Source organism: Trichechus manatus, unplaced genomic scaffold (assembly GCF_000243295.1).
Source record: "Trichechus manatus latirostris isolate Lorelei unplaced genomic scaffold, TriManLat1.0 scaffold00016, whole genome shotgun sequence".
Taxonomy (NCBI): Eukaryota; Metazoa; Chordata; class Mammalia; order Sirenia; family Trichechidae; genus Trichechus; species Trichechus manatus.
Window position 1 is genome coordinate 12408870 of NW_004443952.1, and position 24635 is coordinate 12433504.

The 24635-nt window shown below is 41.1% G+C and overlaps 3 protein-coding genes across 6 annotated transcripts in view; 2 read left to right on the plus strand and 1 right to left on the minus strand.

The window, feature by feature from the left end:
• Positions 1-4158, plus strand: part of CTNNAL1 (catenin alpha like 1) — a 56990-nt gene extending 52832 nt beyond the window's left edge. Inside the window, exons 16-19 of the mRNA XM_012554386.2 lie at positions 541-597; positions 732-845; positions 1494-1577; positions 1722-4158. Of these exons, the coding sequence (XP_012409840.1) occupies positions 541-597; positions 732-845; positions 1494-1577; positions 1722-1778 (312 nt within the window). The 3' untranslated portion in view covers positions 1779-4158. The remainder of the gene's footprint in view (positions 1-540; positions 598-731; positions 846-1493; positions 1578-1721) is intronic.
• Positions 4159-4282: 124 nt separating this feature from the next.
• On the minus strand, positions 4283-9626 carry ABITRAM (actin binding transcription modulator). Its single transcript, XM_004372188.2, has 6 exons — positions 9487-9626; positions 8291-8342; positions 7592-7721; positions 5325-5401; positions 5177-5246; positions 4283-5085 (listed from the first exon to the last, which is right to left on the minus strand). The coding sequence occupies exons 1-6, from the start codon at positions 9563-9565 to the stop codon at positions 4948-4950; spliced, it is 546 nt and encodes a 181-aa protein (XP_004372245.1). The 5' UTR covers positions 9566-9626; the 3' UTR covers positions 4283-4947.
• Positions 9627-9942: 316 nt separating this feature from the next.
• ELP1 (elongator acetyltransferase complex subunit 1) overlaps positions 9943-24635 on the plus strand; it is a 63726-nt gene continuing 49033 nt past the window's right edge. For 3 of the 4 annotated variants that reach the window (XM_004372189.2, XM_023727410.1, XM_023727411.1), the window contains exons 1-8: positions 9943-10162; positions 13669-13868; positions 14089-14241; positions 16150-16231; positions 16942-17022; positions 20953-21038; positions 23230-23326; positions 24061-24151. In XM_004372189.2, coding sequence (XP_004372246.1) covers positions 13719-13868; positions 14089-14241; positions 16150-16231; positions 16942-17022; positions 20953-21038; positions 23230-23326; positions 24061-24151 — 740 coding nt within the window. In that variant the 5' untranslated portion in view covers positions 9943-10162; positions 13669-13718. Of the gene's footprint in view, positions 10163-13668; positions 14242-16149; positions 16232-16854; positions 17023-20952; positions 21039-23229; positions 23327-24060; positions 24152-24635 lie in introns of those variants that run through there. The other variant, XM_023727412.1, reaches the window with a different exon arrangement.

The following is a 24635-nucleotide window of genomic DNA, read 5'->3' on the forward strand; positions in this document are numbered from 1 at the left end:
ACTGTTCTTCCCCATCATACTGTTCTCCTCCTAAGTAAATTATAAAATGTATGGCACATTGTGAATAATAAGAAAACCAATTTGAGTTGGCCCTCTCAAATGGCTAGTTAAGAAATGAGGATAGGTGACAAAATTTATCTTCTTAGTTGGGAGCAGGAAAGTTCTCACCCTTTTGACCTCATGCTCCAAGATTCAGCACCCCTTTATAATTGGGGGTATAAGGAGATGAGCCATCTGGAATCCCAGACATAATTTGTATGGCTCAGTATCGTAAGTCTGTGTGATCCTCCAGAATGACTGGAGGCATCCAGGCCAGAGCAGCCTCTCCAGGGGTTCATTCTGCATCAGGTCTGGGAAATCTTATGAATACAGTTAAATTCTTGCATTTTCCTGGATACAGCAAAAAGTTTGGGACTTCCACGACAGGCTTTTTTACATTTAGGTTTCATTTTTTTAACTCTATATTAAAATTATTAATATTTCTTACCAACTATCCATACGCCATACATCTAAACTAGTGATGTTTTTCCTTTCCACCAGGCTTTTGCCACAGAGGGCTTAAAGCTTGCTTCAAGTGTTCAAGCTTTCTCAAAACAGGTAACACATACCTATCTGTGTGGTACTGGTGATGATGCCATGTATATCCACTTCGGGGGTATATTAGTAAGTATTTAAGGTCTGAAAGATGGAATTTTGTTGAGGTTGTTATAAGTTCTTAAATTACATTTCAGCTGAAAGATGATGACAAGCTTTTGCTTCTCCTGGAAGTGAACAAGCTAATTCCTCTATGTCACCAACTGCAAACAATAACTAAGACACCAATGCCGAATAAAGTGTTTCTAAAGGTAAAAGAGAGGGTGGGTTATTCAGGTAGACACTTTCTCACTACTGTTTTCATCAGTTAGCTGCCAGCCGATTTTTTTTCAAGTAAAGTATTAATATCCGCAGAAGGACAGTATATTTCTATTTCTCATCCCTGCCTCAGCTGGAAGAATCATTTATTATGCTGCTATTATAACTGACCCGAGAGCAGCAGGTTCATCAAATAAATGAGCTTTTTTGGCCATGATTAATGTTACAGCAGTGAGCAGCTACCCTTAACTCCTGAAGTCATCACATGTCCAGTGAGGGCACAAACTCCTCAAAGTCTGGGCCGCCATCATTTTTTTGGGCAATCTGGGCTTGTGCCCACAAAACAGAGTGCGAAGAATTGCAAAGTAGGGGATTCAGTGCCACTATTTGGAAAGCTTTTGAGAAGCCCCTAAAGCTTAAAGTAGAACAGTTGGTTTTCCACCCATTCTTCCTGGGGTTCCGTAAAACAGGCTGAGAGCTGGGCAGCCCTGCATCTGTGTCAGCTGTGTGACCTAATCTGTATAGCTTTCGAGACCTCATAGTTTTCTACAGTGGAGAAATTTTATCATTTTAAAACTAAATAAATGATAAACTTTTTTGAAGTACTATTAGAACTTGATTTGTACACTTTGACACTATAGGTTGACAAATGTATTATAAAGGCAAGATCCATGATGGCTATCTTGATCCAGCTTCTCTCACTTTGCTATAAATTGCTGAAGAAGGTGAGACTGTTTTTCTATTTTAAACTCACATTTTTTTTTAAATTAGTTTAAAGGAAAATGCATAATAATGGTCACTAATTTTACAAAATCTTTTTTTTTTGGAGTAAAGCAGAAACTAATTGTTTTAACTCTTTCTAACTTCAGGTGGAAAGCAGATGGGTCTCTGTTACAAATAAAGACACCATGGATGGTAAAACTTGAGCAGCTTTTGGGGTCAGGTCTGTGGAACATCATGTGGCAAACCTGACATTTTTAGAAAACAAATGATCCTTTATATTTTAAGAATTTCAACAACTTTATTAAGAAAACAATATTGAAATCTTGCTTTATTATCATGAAACTGATTGTGAAGCTTTTTGACAACTGACACATGCCATGGTAGTTGCCCGAATAGTAACTGCAGTGATTTTAAAATGAGAACTTGCCACTAATAATGTTCTTTAAAAGTCAAACCAAATATCACAACTGTCTTAATGACACTTTAATCCAAAGAAGTTTTTTTGAATATACTTACCTTTGGCATATTTTACCTTAACTGTTTCCTTTCTGTTTATCATCTAGAACACTAATTTTCAGCAGACATGCAATAATCTGGGTGAATGCAGGGTTTTCCTTAAACCTGTGGACTTTTCCTTAATCCCTTTGTCCAACCCAGTGTGATGAGGGTTCTTCTGCTGCCCTGTAGTAGTCACCATGTTCCCTAACAAGTGTCTCATGTACCGTGGTTTGTCTGTTGTGCTGCTTGTGTCCCTCCTCATGCTCCAAAGTAGGGTCATGGCACTCACTTCACGGACTCCTGGAGGAACTCACTAGAAGATGGCTATCTTTTAGCTCTAGTTCTAGCATAGCTGGCTTGTCTGCCCAGAATATTAGCTGGAATCCTAAGCCTATCTTACTGGCTTAAAAACTAGTTTTTGAACTTTCCCTGTCAGTAGTGAGTGATGGAGTGGAAGATGCAAAAGATTGAGAACTATGGAACTAAGAAGCTGTTTAAAATAAATTCTGAATAATCATACATTTTACATAAGTGTCTTTGTTTTAGAATGTTCACTATAAAATAAACATGTTCCTTTAGTCTTTTTAATTTTAGGATTTATAGCTTTTCTTATTATGGGGTGGCGGTTTGATTGAAGGATTTGGTTCACATATTCTTTCCTTATGATATAGTATGGTTAACTTTGTTTCGGACTCCAGTTTCATGGTGTTTATATTCTAATGCTCTGAAGTTCATTTTGAAATCTAATGGGACGTATCAGTTGCTAAACGGCAGTAGTTAACGTAAGTTTGTCTGATGATGATCCCTAGCTGGGTCAGCCATCACAATCAACATTCATAAAACATCCTGAAGAATCACAGTACCACCAATTCACTAGCTGAAGTTTACTGAAGGAAACTTTAAAGGTAAACTTTTACTATGTTTCTTTTCCATTTGAACTCTGTGAAAAAGTGTCTCTAGCTGGCTTTAGCTAGTGAATTTGCCTTAGAGGCACAGTAGGAAGTACTTGTAAGCCTTAAGTCCCATGGCTCAGTGATACTGCATCTGTGTGAACTTTGATATCAATTTCAAACTTACCAAGCACTCAGCCCGGTTAATGACCTTTATAAAATGCTTCCTTAGGCAGTTAGAATCATCAAGAATGATTTTTAGTCCGTGAAATAAAAACATTTTTAAATTATCAGAGAAATAGGGAAATGTGAGATAATGTAAAATAAAGTAGCTATATAATTCTTTTAGCATCTTTGGTGTCTTCGTCCTATGAACAGTCTTCAATATTCACTGTGCTACTAGAAGTGGGGATATGCTGGTTTGTGCTTACACTTTCAGCTCAATACCATCAGTATAGGTAAGAGTTACTCCCTGTGTCATGTCTTGTGGATGTGTTGTAGGGATAGTCACACTGGAACTCAAGTTACAAGAAGTTTTTCTTGTGAATCAAAAATAATTTATGGTTTTATTTACAAAATACTTTTACATATTTGAAAAGAGAATATTCTCTTACGTAAAAGGCAAATCGTGGTGGGGTAGGGATAACTTATGACTTCAACAGCATAAGAAGACAGAGAACCAAAAAGAATTTACACATCAAGTGATTTCTTCTGTATTAAATAATAATTGTGTTTTATTAAAAAACAGATATATTTAAATGTATGTAAGTGTTGTAGCCCTTTAGAAAAAATAACAATTTTAAAAGTCCTTTTATTTGAAAATCAGTGTCAATAAGTACCCAACCTCAAACCATAAATGTGTTTAAGTTTTTTTTGTTTTGTTTTGTTTTTAGTTAAATGATGTGAAAGCCTTTGTTCTGTTCAGAGGCATCTGTGCCTCTAAATTACATGTTCTCAGTAACTTCTCTGCTGGTTACCCCATCACTTGAGTGTGAGGCTGAATGACTACAGAGCTTGTATTGCAATAACCAGCTTAACACTGCATTATGATAATTCTATACATTAGGAAAGCCCTTTGTGTTTGTCAAAGCCTTTTCATGTGTCCCTCTTTAAGAAGTCACAGCACTACTGTGCTACTCTGAGAGAGGAAGGCCATTCCAGCAGCATGAGCAGGAGAGGAGGTATACTCTACGCTTTGCTTCTCCTCTGCAGCTTAAAGGGAGAAGAGCTGAGGAGGCAAAAGGCACTGTCCCTGGGGGGATGGGTTAGACTTTTTGGTAGTGGCATGCTGAAGCAGGTTGGGTAAGAAAGGCCAGTAGGTTTTTTTTTTTTTTTTTTAAACTTCAAACTGATGGAAAGTGAGGCAAAAACAATAGCCATGCTATAACATTCCAACAGAAAAATGTCAAAATGTAGTATTTACTTCTGAGCTTCAGGATGATAGGTAAATTATTTTTACTTTGCTACTTAAAACTTTTGTGTTTTCCAAATTTTCCTCAAAGTGCGTTAAAAAAAAGACAAATGAGAAAAACACCCCTTGCTGGCCACTTGTTAGTAAAAAAGAAGCAGGATAGTAACAGAGTACATGGGCAGATCTGGGAGGCAGAAAATAAAAGGGGAACCAAGGCTTGTTACAAATGGGAGAGAGGGAAAACGAGGGTAAGTGAAGGCTCAGGCCTCTCCTGCAGATAGCTGGGTGTGAAGACATATGCTTCACATCAGGGACGGATTACTCAATGAGCAAGGTACACATGGGCTTACTTACTAATCTGCAGTGCATAATTTTACCTGTTTTGTGCACCCATGTGAAACTGTGCACTACAGATTAGTTACGTAAACACAAGTAAGCCCATGCATACCTTGCTTACTGGTTAATCTGCTCCTACTTCACATATATACTGGTTCTTTTCCTTTAGTGCTCTGATTGTTTAGGCCACATAAGGAAGGATAAGACTCTGTGCTGCTTTTAACTCCAATTCAATCCTCACAGTGTAGCTGTTGTGACGTTAATGCGTTTCCCCACAACCTCTTCATATTGTTCTTGGGTCAGTAACCCTTCTGTTATGTTTTTACTTTCTTCAAATTTGGGTAACACAACTGCAATGTAGCCTTCAGTGGATGGCTGGAAAGGAAATAGAATAGTCAACACTATCAAATGAGAAAAAATCCCATAAAAGACATGGATGGGATCATACTTCTTTGCTCTTTCTTACCTTCTCTTGAAGAATAGATGGTTTATGGAGAATGTTTTCATTCACTTCCATCAACCGTCCTCTAACACAGCTATTTAAAAAAAAAAAAGAAATTTTCTGAGAAAAATATTGCCTCCTCCCCCTAAACTGTGTTTAGAAACTAACTCACCTAGATATGGTGTATTCTTCTCCATCTGAGCAGTAAATCTTACACAGAGGTGCAAGTTCTGTTAGAAACTGTGCCCCCTGTGTAATAAAAGGAAGGGGGGAATTAACTGAAGTACATTTTTAGTCTCCTTTGAGAGGTGGTTCTCAGAGTTGTAATAGGTTACAGTCCTGGAAATGGAGTTTTAAATAAAAATGATGTAAGTATATAAAAACCATTCAGTTATTCAAACATTTATATAATGGGTGCCTGCTATGTGCCTGGCAACATCATAGGCTCCAGGGAAAACAGTAGACTTATGACACGTAGTTCCTGTTCCCACAGGGTGACAGTCTAGTAAGAGTCAATGTTTTAATAGGTAGTTTAGTAACAGGCTAAGAACATATTTTATCAACTATAAATGAAAAGCTACATATAGCCAGGTGTAAAGACTTTAAAAGCCAGGAAAATTCATCAGTAAGCAATAATATATAATTCAATGTGACACAGTATGACGGCAATATTGTACAAAGTTAGTTTCATTAACATTCTTGCCTTATTTTTTATATCTGAACTTAACAGCTAAAGGAACATTATCAGTGTCAATCACTAAGAGTTTTTTAATGTTCTGATTTAAAACAAAATGCACTTTGAGGAAAATTTGGAAAACATAGAAAAGTTTAAAAGTAGCAAAATAAAAATAATTTACCCATCATCCTAGAACCTAGAAGTAAATCTACATTTTCACATATTTCTGTTTGAACGTTATGGTATGGTTACTGTTTCATGTACTCCACTACATGGGTCTATTTGGGGAAGTTCTGACAAATACCTACAAGGAAGCTCATGGGAAACCGATACAGGTATGTCACATTTGTTGCCCATTTTTCCCCCCAGGAATTTGTCCTGTAGTGAACAGAGGCATTTGAAGTCAAGATGCTTTTCTTTATAACCATGGAGCCTGGGTGCTTCTTTATTTACCACTCAAAATAATATTAGACAGCATTCAGACAGTACCAGCTTGGCTTCACTCCTCTGCCAGCTAGAGTAAGTGCCACTCCCCTCTTTTGGGAGGAGGTAGGGGATTCATCTCAGAGGGCTCTTGCACAACTGGTCTGTGTCAAAGCAGCAGATGCCTTTTGACCCCTTTTTATGACCTCTTTGGGAGAATAAATGATTGCCAGTGCTGAGGTCTAATAAAAAACTAACTTATCTGTAGTGAGTTCAATATGCAGGTTCCTCTCTCTTTGTTAGTAGTAAAAGAGTGTTACTATTTTAGACAGCGATTTTTCACAGGAACTTTACAAGAACTAACTTTTTTATTGTAATTTGTAGAATTTATATTTTAAGAAAGGTACATGCTTTTCTAAGTTCATTTGTTTCCTGATGGAGAAAAATCAATAATTATAAGACAATTACATATTATGGGACTTCAGGCCTACAAAGGGGAATAAGAACAAGGGTCTCCAAAAACAGTGCTTTATTCCTGACCTAAGTGAGGGTAATTAGCAGAAATTCTTAGTATGAACTCAGTAAAGGAAGGACCTAGATCATCCATAGAAACTTTCCCAACCAGTGGGTTGAAGACTCTTCTGCATGTTACCAAATTTTCCTTGATGCAATACCCTCTTTGAATAAAATGTGTCAATTATGCCTAGAATTGTAGAGGGCAGAGATAATATTTTGCACACTGAGCACTGTGGGGAGGTGGAGTATGGGTAGAATGTATTAGACTGGCAATTACTTACAAATGGAAAAATGGCAAGCAGCAAATATTGTATATTTTCTCAGACTGATTTTATTATTGTTTTTTACTACTTTAGTACTTTTTACTATAATACCAGGATATATATGTATACGTATTTGGGTGTGTGTGTGTATGAGTTTTTTAAATTTACATGTGGAAATAAAGAGTAAAGAAAAGTTGGTCACCTAAATTTTATAGAACTTGAGATACTGGTTTAATAATCAAATCAACAGACTGAAAAACTAGAAAGGACAAAATATGTCCTTATATTGGTATTAGAGTTGTCCTTTCAAATGCCCACCATCCCCCTCCCTCCTCACGGGGATAACAGAGATGTTGGTACACTCCCTAATAGGACAGACACTGTATCTCATTTTTTGGGTGTAAGGATTTTTTTAGGGTTAAAGTCTACTTAAAATTAGCACCTCAAACTGCCAGGGAAGGACACCGAGTATACATTACCAGATTCCAAGACTGTCTGCATCTATAATCACCATGAATATAGAGGATTTAAGTAGATAATCACAGAATTACAGGAACATACCCGCTTAAATTTCCCAGAGACCTTGTTCTGAAGTCTGCTACAGTTGGTACTGATCTGATAGGAAATGCTTTTAATCGTTTTTCCACTTTGAAGAACTGGATGAGATCCTGCCAGTGTGATGACACATATTCTACAAGGAGCAAAAATTGATCCTATGTTATTGCTTGGCATGGTTCTTCCTCCTGTAACACAGTATTCCTACTTGCACAAGAATATCTGAACTGGTATTCATTTAGTCACACTGTTATTTTCCCTCATTCTCCTTTAGCTACTCTAGGGGCATAGCTGTAAAATGGGGAATGCACTAACAAAAGAGGAGAGAACAGGATTGAATTTCTTCCCAGGATACCATACCAGAGGCCTTTAGGTGGCACTGGCATACAGGAGAGAAAACTCAGGCACGTCTGTATGTACGGCATACAACATATGCTCCTACCCCAGCCCTCTCAGTGATTAGGCACAGGGTGGCTAGTAGTAGCTGAGAGTGTGGTCCTCCACTTGGACATTTGGGTAATTGGGTTTATTTGTTCAGAGTCATTAGGCAGTGAAAAACTAGTTTTTTCCAACCAAACTCCTATAATAAATAATACCATTTCAACACAGTGGAAGATAATCATTTAATGGACACTTGTTCAATCCAAGACATACCAGGCAAACAAATGTAAGGTTTTGGTCATTTTAAATTCCCAACTCGCTTACCGGTTAGAGTGCTGCAGGATACAGTGGTCCTCACACGGTTTTCCTTTGACATCTAGAAGAATAGATGAGTCTGTTGGTTGCTGAATCAATATTTACTATTCTCTTTCTAAGGCTGTCATATATATGTGTATATACGCACACACTCAAGATCAGTAAGTAGTTTTCAATTAAAATGGCAAATTTTCTAGACCTTTTGCAGATGCATGTGGCCAGTATGAGGCTTCTTTGGTTCATACAGCAACAGTAATTATGAGGATTGAACATATACTGATCACTGGTATTCCTTCATTACTCAAAAATGATACACCTAAAATGATAAATACACTCAAAAATGATAAACTACCTAAAGGGACCTGGCCCATATTAGATCGTTCATTCGAAGTTAAGGTGATTAATTTCCTTGCTCCAGCTTGCTTTATCCTCACTTAAATGAGCACACCTATTATCCCTGAATGAAAGAAAGGAGGGGTAGGAGGAGGGTCCCTAGCGATGCCAACGCCACTAGTACATAAAACAGTACAACAAGATACCTAGAAGTGGCAAATGGGTAACACTGGGGGCTTCTTAAGTAAAATTAGATTCTGCTCACTAAATGCCTTATTCCATCCTCTTCTTTCCATCCCTAGTGGCCCCACCTTAATTACTACGATGTGATCATTAAAATCCTTTACTGTGTTGCCACTGCCTATAGGATTAAGGAATAGGACAAGGATAGAATTGTTAGGTGCCGTCGAGTCGGTTCCAACTCATAGCGACCCTATAGGACAGAGCAGAACTGCCCCCATAGGGTTTCCAAGGAGTAGCCGGTGGATTTGAACTGCCGACCTTTCGGTTAGCAGCCGAGCTCTTAATCACCACGCCACCAGGACTCCAAGGATAGAAGTGACACCCTAAATTCCGCCAGGCACTGAAGCACCTTTGCAATCTTGCCCCTGCCTAGCTCACGGGCGTCATCTTAGACTACTCATCTTCCCGCAAGCAACCCACCCTTGAACTTGTACTGCACACGCCAGCCCCAGAATGTTCCTTGCAATATTTCTCGTCTTTGCAAATGCCATTCTCTCCGGGAACCGAGAGGTCCAGGTCTTTCTGACATGGGAGGAAACACGGGGATAGGGCGTGTAGGAGTCCACACAGCATCAGGCCCATGTGGCCGAGCAGAGAATGACATCAGGCAGGAACGCCTCTTCACTTACCCGCCTTGTACCACCGAGTGAAGTAACGATCCACAAGAGAAGGTATCGACGGCGCTGAGACCCCGGGTTCGGTAGCCATGGCGACCTCCAGCGTGGCTACCCCCGCCCTCCAAGACCCAAGCGCTTCCTCCCTACAAACCCTGCGCAGATGTCCTTCCGGCGCGCGGCCCGCGGGGAGCGCAAGCGTGCTGCTCTCCCGGCCCGTAGGCTCCTCCCACCGCCGTGAATCGCTGTGATTTCAAGTCCGAGGTCAAAGGGAGGATGAAATACAATAGGGTGGGAAAGACGGAGGGGGCGGGGGTCTGCGACCAGAGCAGCTCCTCTGCCTTTAGCTTCTCAGTGCTACAGAGGGCGACCACTGAGAGCAGCCTATGGGGCTCCTCTTTCCCGGCCACGCCCCTCCCGCCTTGCAGACGTCAGCGCCCGCGGAAACCTACGCGTGTCCGGCCTGCCTGGGTCGCACGTCCGTGTCGCAGCGGCCGTCCCTCCGCCTTGTTTCAGCGATAGACCTTGGGATCGGACTCCCGGGCGCAGTGGCCTGGCGGCTGGAAAGTCCAGTGTGCGCCTTGAGGGGTCGGGGGCCTCTCTCTGAGCGAGGCGCGTGCGCAATCCCCGCGGACTCCGGGAGGCCGGCTGCGCGTGGCAAGGGAGGCTAGATCCGTAGAGCGCGGCGCAGGTGAGCGTCCGAACGACCCAACCAGATTTGGGGGCCGGGGACCCGGGCCCTATCCGACGGAGGGTGTCCTGATGAAGGTGACTCCTGAGCGCCCAGCTTCTGCCTGCTGCGGGCCCGGGAGTGGAATGCGGCGTTGATACGGCGTGGACAGCCTTCCTGGAGCCTGAGGTTATCTTTCTGCAGTCTTGTCCAGGGCTCTACCCGCGGCCATCCGGGGGCTCAGGCTGGGGACTTCGCGCGCTCCTCCAGCTGCGCACTTACCCAGCCTCCGGACTACTTGCAGGGGATGGACATTACCGCTGAAAACGAAGCGAATGAATTAGTCCATGGTGGAAGATGATAGTTATAGAGGTTTGGGTGCTGGGCTACAGGTCCCTCCTCGCGTTTGGGACCTTTTCGTGGAAGTGGTTTCGCCTGTGCTGCCCCATTTGTTCCCCCAGACGCTGTAAACTCCGTGGAGGCAGCAACTCTCAGAGGCATCTCTTATCTTCAGATCCTTGCACTTACCAAGTGCTCAGTCTGTGTTTAATGACCACACACCGAGTCGTAGGATTAGGTACTGTGTCATAGATCCGAACTGTATATTGAGAACCGCAAAGGTAACCAGTGAGTAGTTCAATATGGTTGGTTCAAATTTTAAGTATGGAGAAAGGAGGCTGGCGAACGTAGAGCGAAGGCACGTATCCCCGTATTTATCTTTTGCAGTAACCATATTGAACAACTCATTGGTTACATCTGTGGTTTTCGAAGGGCCAGTTCATGAAGGACCTTGTGTGTTTGGAAACTCAGAGTTTTATCCAGTTGGATGAGAATGAAAGAGTGAGGAAAAAGATGACAAAGACAATTCTCAGCTCGGGGCATAGAGAGAGTAGAAATGCCATGCTATTTCATATCCCTGAATAGGCGGAACTCGTTTGGTAAAGGAGCCCTGGTGTCACAATGGTTAAGCACTCGGCTTCTAACCAAAAGGTCGGCAATTAAAACCACCAGCAGCTCCGCGGGAGAAAGATGTGGTAGGCTGCATCTGTAAAGATTACAGCCTTGGAAACCGTATGGGGCAGTTCTACTCTGTCCTACAGGGTCGCTATGAGTCGAAATCGACTCGACTTGGCAGCAACCAGTTTGGTTTTAGGGGTCATTTGGTAGGAGGATAGCAAATTCTTCCCTTTCCAGGTTGCATTTGATGTGCTTGTGAGACATCCTTGTGATAACATCAGAAGGTTGAAAACGTCGGTTTAGTGTTTAGTTTGGGGGTCCAGGGCTAGACATTTAGATCTAATTGGCATATTATGATTTCTTAGTGCTTGTTGCAGAGCCCTGGTGGCGCAGTGGTTAAGAGCTCGGCTGCTAACCAAAAGTTCAGCAGTTCGAATCCAGCAGCCATTCCTTGGAAACCCTATGGAGCAGTTCTGCTCTGTCCTGTGGGTCTGTATGAGTCGGAATCAACTCAACAGCAACAGGATTGGTTTTCTGGGGGGTGTAGTACTTGTAGTCACGGGCACGATGATTAGCTAAGAGGTGGATGGATGAATGGGCAAAGGAAGAAAATGGAGTTGTCAGAAAGTTAGGAGAGGATCTAAGGTTTACCTAGTTTTGAGGGGATCTTTAGTATGTATATTTGAGAGCAGAGAGAAGTTGAATCAATGGGTCTTGGGTGGAGGGAGGTTGGAGATTGCAAGTGTAAAAGAAAGGGCACTAATTTAAGTCCAAAGTCCTGGCAGAGTTTGGAAGATTCTCCTTTTTTAGTCCAGGAAAGGAATGGGGTCACTTCTCCCTCTGAGAAGTTAAAAACAAAGAAAAAACTGCCGTGGAGTCGATTCTGACTGAAAGCGACCCTGTAGGACAGGGTAGAACAGCCCTACAGGGTTTCCAAGGCTGTAAATCTGTATGGAAGCAGACTGCCACATCTTTCTCCCTCAGAGCGGCTGATGGGTTCGAACTGTCGATCTTTTGGTTAGCAGCCAAGCACCAACAGGGATAACGAAGTTAAAAAAGATGATGGGTGAAAAAATTCAAAGAAGTCAATTTTGAGGCTCAAGGTGAGGAAGAGGAAGGAGCTCACCTTGGTCACTATGCACTCAGTAATTTGAGAGCTCAGGTTGTTTGTTGAGTTTGTCAGTTAGAGTCCACTCAGGAAAGCAGGAATCACACAGTATTTCAACAGAGAGGATTAAATATAAGGGATCAGTTATATAGCTGTTAGAAGACCAAGAAATAAAAAGGGAGCAGTGAGGTAACGCAGATACAGTAACTGAAAGAAGCAACTACCACACCTAGCTAGGGATGGGAGAACAAACCAAAGGGAAGAAGTTGGGGTTATCAGGACCTAGACCTTGGAGGAAGGGCACTATGAGGCCGGGACCAAGACTTCTGGTGTTGATACCTCAGGAACTCAGAAGAGAAGCCCTCAGAGCAGGATTTCAGACCTCTGGAGGGGGTACTTCCTGATTGGTGCTGGTACCTCTGGGAGTGGGGGTGATGAGGCTGGTCCTCACACTGCTAGAAACTGGGGCCAAGGGCCACTGTAAGAGTGAAGGCCCATTGTAGGGGCAACATTGACAGGAACAGCTAGACAACAGGAAAAAGTTCTACTCTCCTGCTTTCACCCTCCCAGGTTCTTAATCTAGGGCTCCACAGGTTGTTAGTGAATAGAATCCAAGTTCACGGGGAGGGATATGAAAACATGATAATGATATGAACATGATAATGTCTTTCTCCCAAGGCACAGCTAGTGGGTTCGAACTGCTGGCCTTTCAGTTGGCAGCTGAGCACTTTAACCACTGCACCACCAGAGCTATAAATTTACCGAGTGGCTATTAAATGGAGCCTTGATGGTGCAATGATAAAGTGTTTGGCTGGTAACTGAAAGGTTGGCAGTTTGAACCCACCCAGTGCCTCTGCAGGAGAAAGACCTGGCAATCTGCTTCTGTAAAGATTACAGCCCAGAAAACTCTGGGGAGTTCTACTCTGTCACACGAGGTCACCATGAGTCGTAATCAACTTGATGGCACCCAACAACCATAGTGGATATTACAGTTATTTTATTCCAGATCCTATTCAACTGCCAGTATATAGACATACTGATTTTTATACAGTTCTAATCTTTTTGTTTTTCCATGTGATGATTTTATAAATTTGTCAGGTTATAGAGATTATGTTAATATGCAAAAATAAAATATTTTCCCATTAATTTTGTTCTTTTCAACTTACCTGAGGAATAACTGATCGCTAAATCTTTTTTGAAGACACTGAAGTTGAGAATCTTGCCTCTCTTCAAGAATTAGAATGTAAAATGGATGTATAAACCCTCAATTTGTAGACCATAGCGATTAATAGTGGGTCAGGTTGTGGCCTCACGTCCCTGTGTGGGTATGTGTAGGTGTGTGTTCAGATAGGTAGTTTTTTTTCCCTTAGTTATTCTTAGTACCACTTCCCTACCTCTCCTGAATCATTTTATTTATGAGTGTGGTCATTTATCATTATTAAGCTCTTCCTTTCTCTCCTAGGAGTTAGTGGTTCATTAAGAAATAGTTGTACTTTTGGGAGTTGCTTCATCATGCGAAATCTAAAATTACTTCGGACCCTGGAGTTCAGGGATATTCCAGCTCCAGGGAAACCCCAGTGCTTCTCTCTTCGGACTGAACAGGGAACAGTGCTCATTGGCTCAGAACATGGCCTGATCGAAGTAGATCCCGTCACAAGAGAAGTAAGTTATTGGTGGAGAATGCTAGGACTTGGCATGGTCATTGTTAAATATGGTAAGGGTTGTGATATTTCTCAAATTGAAGTTTGGATTTTAATTTAGAAAAAGGCATTTTTGAAACCTTTTATATTGTAAAAGAAGCATTATAAAGTTATTTCTGGAAATGTTATGAATTGTTCTGGAAAGTAGACTAGGTTAATTTGGTTTTGTGTTTTGATGGAAGGTGAAGAATGAAATTCCTCTGGCGGCGGAAGGCTTTCTCCCAGAGGACGGAAGTGGCTGCATCGTTGGTATTCAGGACTTGCTGGATCAGGAGTCCGTGTGTGTGGCCACGGCTTCTGGGGACGTTGTGCTCTGCAATCTCAGCACACACCAGGTGAGCAGGGAGTTCACTGAGAAGGAAATATCAGCATCCTCAAGCAAGTCACCTGTTTTGTGTTGACGTTTTCCAGTCAGTAGCCATATTTAAACATTTACCAAACTAAGAGTCTTTGCATTGGGTTATGTTTCTTCATAAAAAGTTGTTGGCATGGCATTAGCTATATTTCACAATTCTTCTAGAGCTTAGTTTTTGTCTACTACATCTGTTAATCAGAACATTTTAAATTAGAACTTTATTTATTTATTTTAAATAACTAGAAACTGGCCATTTTTGTGTAGTGTAGCTCACCTCTGACTAGAATCTGAACTTGAGTTGTAACCTTTGTTTGTCAATTTAGGAAGTCTTTGAAATGTTTATATGACTGATGTTTTCTGTTATGGATACTGATTAAACCTCTCATTGATGGCTAACTTTAGAGTCCCTGAACTACAGATACTAAAGTAATATACCATCATTACGTGCCTGTTTTAAAACTACCAGGGGAGATAGATTTTGGCCATATGCCTCTTTTTTCTCTACTTTGGTGTAAGCTCTCAGATTGAGTTGCTGGATTTCCACCTTCAACTTCTTAACAGCAAGGGCTTCAAATTTCAGTTGCCTGATTCATTTTAATCTGCTTTGATTACTCATTAGTTGTAATCACTTTAACATCAGTTGTGTCATAGTAGTTATAGTATTACTTATAGTAGCATAATAATAGCAAAAACAAAAACAAAAAACCCATTGCTGCCAAGTTGATTCTGACTGATAGCAAACCGTATAGGACAGAGTGGGACTACCCAATAGGGTTTCCAAGGAATGGCTGGTGGATTCTGCTGACTTTTTGGTTAGCAGCCGAGCTCTTAACCACTGCGCCACCACAGCTGTAGCATAATAGTAGTAGCTTACATTTATTAAATGTTTACAGTGTACTAGAAACTCTTCTAAGGGCTTTTCATGCAAAATTTTATTTAATCTTCTCTACAACCTTATGAGGTAGATTGTTGTTTCCCCATTCTTTAGAGGAAGAAATTAAGGCACAGAGAGCTTAAGTAACTAGGCCAAGGTTACACACTTTTCAGATGGGCTTTGAACCCTGTTGGTCTAAATCTGACACCTTCACTTGTAACCATTTTGTTATAGTGCAATAGTTAAAAAAAAAAAAAAAAAAAAATTACCTCAGTTCATGGTCAGAAGTATTAAAGTCATCAAGTACAAGTGAATTGAATTCCTTGTATTTAAAAAGGCAGTCTTTTACTTAAAACATTTTGTAGAATTTTTTTCCTGATTACTGAACTCCTTTAGTCCAATTGTCTCCATTCAGTGGTGTTGACTCTGTCCGTTTGTGGCTTCCCAATGTCGGCAAGACAATGTCCGCGCTCCTTATAGTATCAGAGAAGACCTTTCGCTGTCTCGTCTCCAAATTCCTTTTTAGCCTCACCGCCCCCTGACATTGCTGCTTATATATATACCTTATGCTCTAGTTGTATCTAGTTTTTAGCTGCTTTTTTCATGCCTTTGTTCCTCCACACCATTTTTCCTCCTAATCTCTTTCTCCTCACCCTGTTCTCACTCTTCGAGGCACCTCCTCAGAAAAACTGTCCTGGACTCCCTGGCCGTTTGTCATTCTCTGCTCTGAGCTTCCACTTTGTTTTCCCAGAGAACCGGTTATAGTCCTAATCCTGCTGCAGAGTCTCTTTTTATCTCTCACGTGAGACAGCTCTGGAAGAGGAGGGGTGGCCATGTCATTTCCAGTCCCTGTGCCTAGCACCATGCCTAGGCTCTTAATACCTGTTCTGAAAAAATGTTTGTGAGTAAATTCATGTTTGAGTGTTTTGCTTTTAATTGTTTTGGTTTAGGTCATTGTAAGTATTTACTGAGGTGCTGGTGCTGAAATCTCCCTGTGTTTCTTTGTCTGTCTAGCTGGAATGTGTTGGGAGTGTAGCCAGTGGTATCTCTGTCATGAGTTGGAGTCCTGACCAAGAGCTGGTGCTTCTCGCCACAGGTAAGCTCGTCACTAGTGCCTGACTCTGACTTTTATACAGCATTGTTCCTGTACCCACAGGTACAGGCTTAAGTTTGTGGTGTTTGGCTTTGAACAGTGACAGCAACATTATAATCTGGAGGGAATGTGTTCGTTTTAACTTAAGTTTTACCTCTTTGTATGTTGTTAGACAAAGTTGTCTCACATAACTTTTTCAGTCTTTGGAAATGGGAAACAAAATCATAAAATCTAGAGAGGCTGCTAAATCCACAGTTGCAGTTAAAAATCTCGGCAATATTTATTTTTAACCTACTCTAAGAAGTCCAATTGCTATATAAACAGGTTCCAGAAACCTCTCTTGTGGTCTTCCTTTTTTCTTTTAAGTCCAAAAGAGTTTCAATAAACTAGCACTGCTGATGGGGTATATGTTTGAAGAGGCATTTTGGTAACTAGGAGTTTTGAAGTTAGTGGAGGGAGGGCTCTGTGGACTTGTCTGTTCAGGTTTACATATGTAAAGAGTTGTAAAGAGTTGAGAATAAGCACTAGATTACTTATCCAGTCAAAGCTTTTTTTTTTTTCTTTTTTTTTTTAAAGCATTGTGAATGAGCTCTGTCCTCTTCTGACTATAAACTACTCTTCCCCAGCTCTGTAGGTTACAGTACTGTGGATACTTACAAAGTGGCAGATTTGTTATATGAAAACGAAATCATTCTTGTTTATGCTCCTCCAAGGTCAACAGACTCTGATTTTAATGACAAAAGACTTTGAACCAATCCTGGAGCAGCAAATCCACCAGGACGACTTTGGCGAAAGTGAGTATAACTTGTTTGAAACATTTTATGGCCTGAAGTTCCTCCTTAGTTTTGATCATTTTCTTGCACACTGATAACCACGTCATAAGCCCAAAGAACTATGAAGCTTAAACCCACATTTATTATTAAATGTCCGTTAGTTCCTTTGGCCCATCCCAGACCTTAAAAGACATACCTCTGCTGCCTCTCCAGGTCTCAGGGGTGGCTTTCTTTGTTAAGGAGATACCTGTGGTTAAGGTCATCTAGATCATTGCTGTGTGAGCCCTAGGAAAGGCTTAGCCTCAGGCTTCCATGAAAGGGATTGTGCAAGGTAGAATAAGACAAGCATTTCTAGGAGACGGTTTTGGGGAGAGGAAAACAAGGGAGGTAAGATAAAAGGCCCTTTCACAGGAGTAATCAGATTGCTTTCTTGGTGAGATCTAGCCGAGGTCATTTAGGATTGAGGCTATGGAAATACTGAAGTGGGAGGAGAGAGGAGATGCTTATTGAGTGTAAGAATCTCTGGCCAAATTGAAGGCACCAGGTAGCTGGCCTGATTGAGGAGATAGGTAGGGGGAGAAAATATTTAAACCTCTGCTGAGGTCCAGCCTCATGCCTTCTTGCTCCACCAACTTTGAGAAATCATTTAGAAAACTAGTATTATTCATTCAAAAATAATTTATTTGTTCAGAAACCATTTATTGAGACGGTACTGTGAGGCAAACTATGGGTTTGATGCTGTAGATAATTTAAAAAACGGTTAAGTAGTCAGCTCTTCCCTTATGGAGACCCACATGTACAATATTGCAATGATGTACCAGGTATTTGGGTAACGCAAGAGGAGGAAAGAAGTAACTGGAAAGGGAAGACTTCCCAGAAGAGGCGGCCCTGGAGCTGAGTCTGGGCTGAGTTGGTGTTGGGTAGATGAGAGTTGAGGGTGGAGAAGTAGCCCAAGCAAGTGAATGAGTCCATTCCAAGGAAGGGATGTTTTCTAGAAGCTTTTGACACATCATGACTTATTCAGGGTACTGTGAGTAACTGCGTGATGCTAGAACAGCAGTGAGTGTGGAATGAAATAAACGGGACCAATTTTGATTAAGTTTGTGTGTTTTGGTAGGGAATTTGGACCTTGAGTTATAGATGATCAGCTGTTAAAGAATTTTTTTTTTTTTAATTTTATTGTGCTTTAGGTGAAAGTTACAGCTCAAGTTAGTTTCTCATTCAAAAATTAATACACATATCGTTTTGTAACATTGGTTGCAATCCCCACAATGTGACAGCACTCTCCTGCTGTCCACCCCAGGTTCCCTGTGCCCCTTCATCCAGTTTTCCTGTCCCTTCCCACCATCTCATCTTGCTTTCGGGCAGGAGTTGCCCATTTGTTTTTGTATATTTGATTGAACTAAGAAGCACATTCCACACGTGTGTTATTGTTTGTTTTATAGGCCTGTCTAATCTTTATCTGAAAAGTGGGCTTTGGAAGTGGTTTCAGTTCTGAGTTAGCAGAGTGTCTGGGGGCCATAGTCTCGGGGGTTCCTCCAGTCTCTGTCAGAGCAGTAAGTCTGGTCCTTTTTTCATGAATTTGAATTTTGTTGTACATTTTTCTCCCACTCTGTCTGGGACTTTCTGTTGCGATCCCTGTCAGAACGGTTGGTGGTGGTAGCCGGGCACCATCTAGTTCTTCTGGGTTCAGGCTGGTGGAGGCTGTAGTTCATGAGGTTCGTTAGTCGTTTGGCCTCATATATTCCTCGTGTCTTTGGTTTTCTTCATTCTCCTTTGCTCCATGCTCCATGCGGGATGGGACCAATAGATGTCTCTTAGGTGGCTGCTCACAAGCTTTTAATACACCAGATGCTACTCACCAAAGTAGGATATAGAACATTTTCTTTATGAACTATGTTATGCCAATTGACCTAGATGTGCCATTAAAAGTTTTGATGATAAGACATGTAAAAAGATTTTTCTACTAGAAAGATCACTCTTGATGGCACATTTTTTTGTGAAGAGGGAAGAGACTAGAGGCAGGGTGTCAGGTAGCAGATCGCTGCAGGCATCCAGATTAGAGATGAGGAGGGTAAGGGTGGGGCTGGAAGAGGGAATGAATTCAGGAAAAATCTGATTCTCAATGACAATGGGGAGCACTGTTTTTGGAATTATTTGACAAACGTTTTTGGAATATATATGTGTGGGTCTCCTGCCTTAGTCAATTTGAAAAATACCAGTTTAAAAAGTGAAATAAATAGGCTTTGGGTATGTAAGGTGAGAAAGAGTTCAGTGTGACACCAGCCAGAGGCTCAGGTGATGGGAATAAAGATGCTGGTAACAGAGAGGGAGGGTGGGGGAAGGTGCTGGTTTGTGATGGGTTGCTGGTGAGTTCTGTTTAGGATTTGCTTAAGGGCCATGGAATCACCGTGTAGAGTAGGCACATATAAGGGGCTGAAGCCCAGGAGAAGTCAGAGCTATGGCCTCGGAGTCATTGCTATGTAGAGATTTCTTACAATCTGGGGAGTAGGTGAACTCGCCAGGGAGCAGATGTAGTGCTGGAAGAGTCTAGGATCCAGGATGGAACTCGGGGGCATCCGGCTTTGAGGATAGTCAGAGTAGCCAGCTCACCTTCGGATGGGAAAGTGCCCTGGGCCTGGCAGTTCCCACCCAACTTCTTCATAAAAAGCCTAATTTGGTAAATCAAGAGAGAGGGAGTCCAAGTTTGGATCCTAGGTCTTAGAAATGTTTGTCAATACCAAAAATTACTCTGTGGATTGGTGAGTAAATATTCTTTCTCTAACCCAGGAATCAGCAAACATTTTCTGTAAAGGGCTTGATAGTCAATATTTTCTGCTTTGCAGGTTATATGATCTCTGTTGCAGCTACTCTAACTCTGCTGTTGTAGTGTGAAAGCAGTTACACCCAATACATAAAGGAATGGCCGTGGCTGTGTTGCAGTAAAGTTTATTTGTAAAAACGGATGCAGGCCATAGTTTGCCAATCGCTGCTCTAACCCTATCACATATTGCCTTATCCTGTTGGAAAAGTTCTCTTGCTCCACTACTTGTTTCTTTATGTCTCTGTGGAAACTTGCAGGTAGAAGCCTGGGGGTTGTGTACCAGTATAGGCACTGCTGTTTGTATGCAGCAGCAAAGTCTGCTTTGAGGTACTATAGTACTTAGATTTGCCTGTGCAAACAAGACAGGTAATGCTTATACTGGGCTCATAAATTACAGAAATTATAAGTAGTTCTCCCTCATCAGAATCAATGGTAGGAGGGAATTATTGGGCCCTGGATCTGGCTGATGCTTTCAGGGCCATCTCTATAGTACCTTTTGCATGTGGATGCCAGGTACTACTTCCAGGAACAGAAGGGCTGCATTGTTTTGACAACTCTGACTGTATTTTATATAAGGGAGGCATTATTGGTTAGAAAGCCCAGAAGGCAGAAGTCTGGTGTTCTAATTTGGGCTCTACCACGGGGTGGTTTCAGCCTCCAAGTCTATGTAAGAGGCTGGATTCGATGATGTACAGTCCCCTACACCACCAACAGGGAATTGAAATATCTAGTTGATTGAGAGCTTACAGTTAGGATCTTATTCTCACCTCTCGTCTTGAGTTTTATATTTTGTTATCCATGGACATACTGTGTGAATTCTTCATGTTTCATTCTTCCTACTTTTAAAATGAGGGTGAGATTGCTGACCTGGGTCATTGGGGGAATTTAGAATATGTAAGATGGCAGTGTGTAAAAAGTGAGGGCATTTCACATTCTTCAGAATCACTGCTGCATGTGATACGGAAAATAGGGTTGTCAAATACTGACTTCTACTCAGGGTACTGAGAGGTCTTAGAGGACCCTCATAATTTTCAGTGACTGCTTCATGAACAATAACAATGAAACTGCCTTTATTTCATTTCATTTACCTTATTGGTTGTTTTGCATGTTCCCAAATTGTTCTTTAGGCAAATTTATCACTGTTGGATGGGGCAAAAAGGAGACACAGTTCCATGGATCGGAAGGCAGGCAAGCAGCTTTTCAGATGCAGATGGTAAGGTTGGTCTGATGGATAAAGATCCTTAATCAGGAAAAATGAAAATTTCCACCAGGAAATCTAAGGTGTCCAGTTAGAGGTGGTAATGGGTGATTCTCTCCTGCTTTAGAGCCCTCAGGGAATGAGTGAGTCTCCCTAGAAAGGAATAATTATGACCAATGTGCATCATACACTTAAAAAAATGAAGCATAGTAGATAGAAATGGAGTGCCCTGTGCCCCATTCCAGGATCCTTCTCTCCCTCTCCAGAGCACTGCTGTCCTACATTCACAGATATATTATTTATACTTTCCCTATATGTGTAATGTTAGATGTTTTTCTGATTTTCCTTTTGGATGAAGCTCTTTGTTTTCATTCCTATGGATTAGAAAATTCTAAAGATCACTTAGCAATATCTTGATGGCCAAATCTTATAATGTACAGTACCCCTGGGGGCAGAGCAGTGTGAACACAAGCATACTCTTGTGGCATCTGGGGAAGTGGCCTTAGGTGTCTACTATCACGTTAAATTTCTTTAAATAGTTACTTTTATCTTAATTTAAACATTATGAACATTGTAAAAAATATTAATTTAAAAACATTATCCCTGAGTAAAATTAAGGCCCCAGGAAGATGTGGTGTGTTTATTTTCTGGCATACTGCCAGGTACCCCCAGGGGTAGCATATCTCTGTTAGGAAACTGCAGATTACATTATCATCATGACACTTAGTAGTCATGAGACCATGGCACATTTTCTAAACTGTTTTGAACCTCAGTATTCTTATCATAGACATAATATAGACATAGACATAATAATGTCTCACTTACAAGGGTCATGATGAGATTTGGAGGTAATAATATGTATGTAACACTGCCACAGCACCAGCACATGGTACTCACTCAGGTGGTAGGAGCTGCCCTAATTTTAGTGGACAAATCATTTTTGAAACTTAAAAAACAAACATAGTTCTTATTTCAGAATAACTGTGTTTTGAGTAAAATGTGCGTGCTGGGTCTTTTTTAATATTCTGAATGCTGTCCTGGCGTATTTGAGTCAGTAAAGGATGGGCAGAAAAATGGAGTACGTATTCCCAGACACAACCTTGCTTCCTTAGGATGAACTCAGCAGTTGTCTAGCTTAGGATAACTTTTATACCCTTCTGGTTTTTAAGTGATTTTTTGCACCCTGAACAAGTAAATAGTTCCTACACATTTGTATATTCTTTTATCCTCTATAACCAATTGCTGTCAAGTCAGTCCAACTCATGGTGATCCATTGTGTGTTATCCTCTAAGCAACAAGTAAATGCACTATAACTTTCCAAGACCAAATTGTTAAAAAAATAGTACTTTACTGATACATGTTGCAACCTGAATGAACCTCAAAAACATTATATGCTAAGTGAAAGAAGCTGGTCACAAAAGATTGCATATATTATATGATTCCATTGATATGAAATGTCCAGAATAAGCAAATCTGTAGAGACAGAAAGTAGATTAGTGATTGCCTAGGACTGGGGCTGTGGATGGGAGTGGATAATGACTACTAATGTGTGTAGGGTTTCTTTTTAGGGTGATGAAAATGTTTAAAATTTAGATTATGGTGATAGTTCCACAACTCAAAACAATTTGGATGGATTAATAAGATGCAGGTATTCATATGAGTGTTTTGATTTTTAAATTGTATTGAGCTAGCCCTTCTCTTATTCCCTGCCTGGGCTCTCCTAGTACCTTGTGACATTGACTCCAGTGGCTGCAGTGTATACTGTTTTCCAACTGTCTTGAGGAAAAACAAGTCTATCGCTGTTGGATGGGGCAAAAAGGAATTGTTTGGATTGAAGTTCTTTTCTTGATGATTTCTGGGTTTAAGAGGCCTTCTAGAAGGTTTCCTGAGGATTCTGTGAAACTGATTTTCTAGAGAGCTTAATCCTCACATGAAAGATTTGTTATTTAATAGCCTGTGGCATGTTTGACTCTGGACCATTTAAGGCCCCTCGGTAACATTTGTGGAGCCCTGTTGGCGCAGTGGTTAAGTGTTAAGTCTGCTAACCAAAAGGTCAGCAGTTCAAATCCACCAGCCACTCCTTGGAAACTGTGTAGGACAGTTCTACTCTGTCCTACCGGGTCGCTATGAGTCAGAATCAACTTGATGGCAATGAGTTTGGTTGTTTTTTGGTTTTAGTAACATTTGTCCTTCTTTCTCCCTTCAGCATGAGTCTGCTTTGTCCTGGGATGACCATAGACCACAGATTACCTGGCGTGGTGATGGACAGTTTTTTGCTGTGAGTGTTGTTTGCCCAGAGACAGGTATGGAAATAAATTGCAGTTAAACAAAAAAAAAATTTTTTTTAATCCTACTAAGTTCAGGAAAGTTTTCTTCTTTTTGCTTTGGGTGGGGTTTTCTTTAATTATACCTATAAGAGAAGGATATGCTGCTTTCGATGTTAAATGAGTTTGTAGTTCAGAACTAGAAGAGTCCTTTAAGCTCTCTGGCCAGCCTGCCGCCTGGTGAATACATTCTTTTTAACACATCCTGGGTCATCCGGTCTCTCAGTAGTGCTTGAGATAAAGAGTCTGGGCTGTTTTTATAAATGTTTCCTTTACAGAATTTTGTTCCCAGTTACTGCCACCTCTATTACCTGGAGCCTGTAAGAATAAAAGCCTCTTTCCTCCATGACAGCTCCTCAAGTGTTTAAACTCTTCTCTAAGTCATCTTTCTTCTCTGCCATCCATCCATCCATGTGCCCACCCACCCTTCCCTTTATCATTACAATAAATATTTAGTACATTCCTGTTATTTTGCATAACACTGACTAGGTTTCCAACACGTGGGCAGTCTCATATATTATTTCCTGACAATGTTCCATTTGCAAATGCCCCATTCCACGTGAGGATTGATTTTAAATTTTTAAGAAGATTAATAGGCTTTGAAAAACCACAACAGTTTTTATTTATAAGGAAAGTGTTTGAAAAGTCTCTGACTTGACAAAACTTACCATAATGTTTTAACTTTTTGTTTTCTAACTTCACCTGCTGCCTAGGGTCTCGGAAGGTCAGAGTGTGGAACCGAGAGCTGGCTTTGCAGTCAACCAGTGAGCCTGTGGCAGGACTGGGACCCGCCCTGGCATGGAGGTGAGTGGGAGAGGAACCCTGGAGCTTCCTCCTCAGAGAATTTCTTGGAACCTTGGGTAGTTGTGAAGATACCAGCTGAATACAGATCTTTGCATAACTCAAAACGATACGTTCTTTTCCTCATCTGGCTGTAAGCCTCTATCTTTCATATTTTTTTAGCTTTCTGAAATCTGGATTTAACTGGGATAGTTGATGCTGAACTTTTTCACAGATGTCATTATTCCAAGGCGTACTCATTTTACATTCCTAATTCTTAATAGAGTACGGCTATAGATGGGCCTATGTGAAGCCATTGTGTAAAACAGAAAATAGTGCTTGGAAGGAAAGTTGCACTCCATAAATCTGGATGAGATAAATGGAGCCTTTGTGAAACTTAGAAAAAGAGGTTCCTTCTTCTACACAAACACCCATGCTAGGGGGATCTGCTTGCTGAGGGACATGCAGGCTTGGATTCGGGCCCCACTCGCCCCGCTGGCCTGATAAT

Coding starts and splice junctions, on each gene's coding strand:
- ABITRAM (XM_004372188.2), bottom strand. CDS start 9,565: ATGGCTACCGAACCCGGGGTCTCAGCGCCGTCGATACCTTCTCTTGTG. Junction 7,722..8,290: donor ATCCTGCAGCACTCTAACCG/GTAAGCGAGTTG, acceptor TGCTCCTTGTAG/AATATGTGTCATCACACTGG. Junction 5,247..5,324: donor GAAGAATACACCATATCTAG/GTGAGTTAGTTT, acceptor TTTTTTAAATAG/CTGTGTTAGAGGACGGTTGA.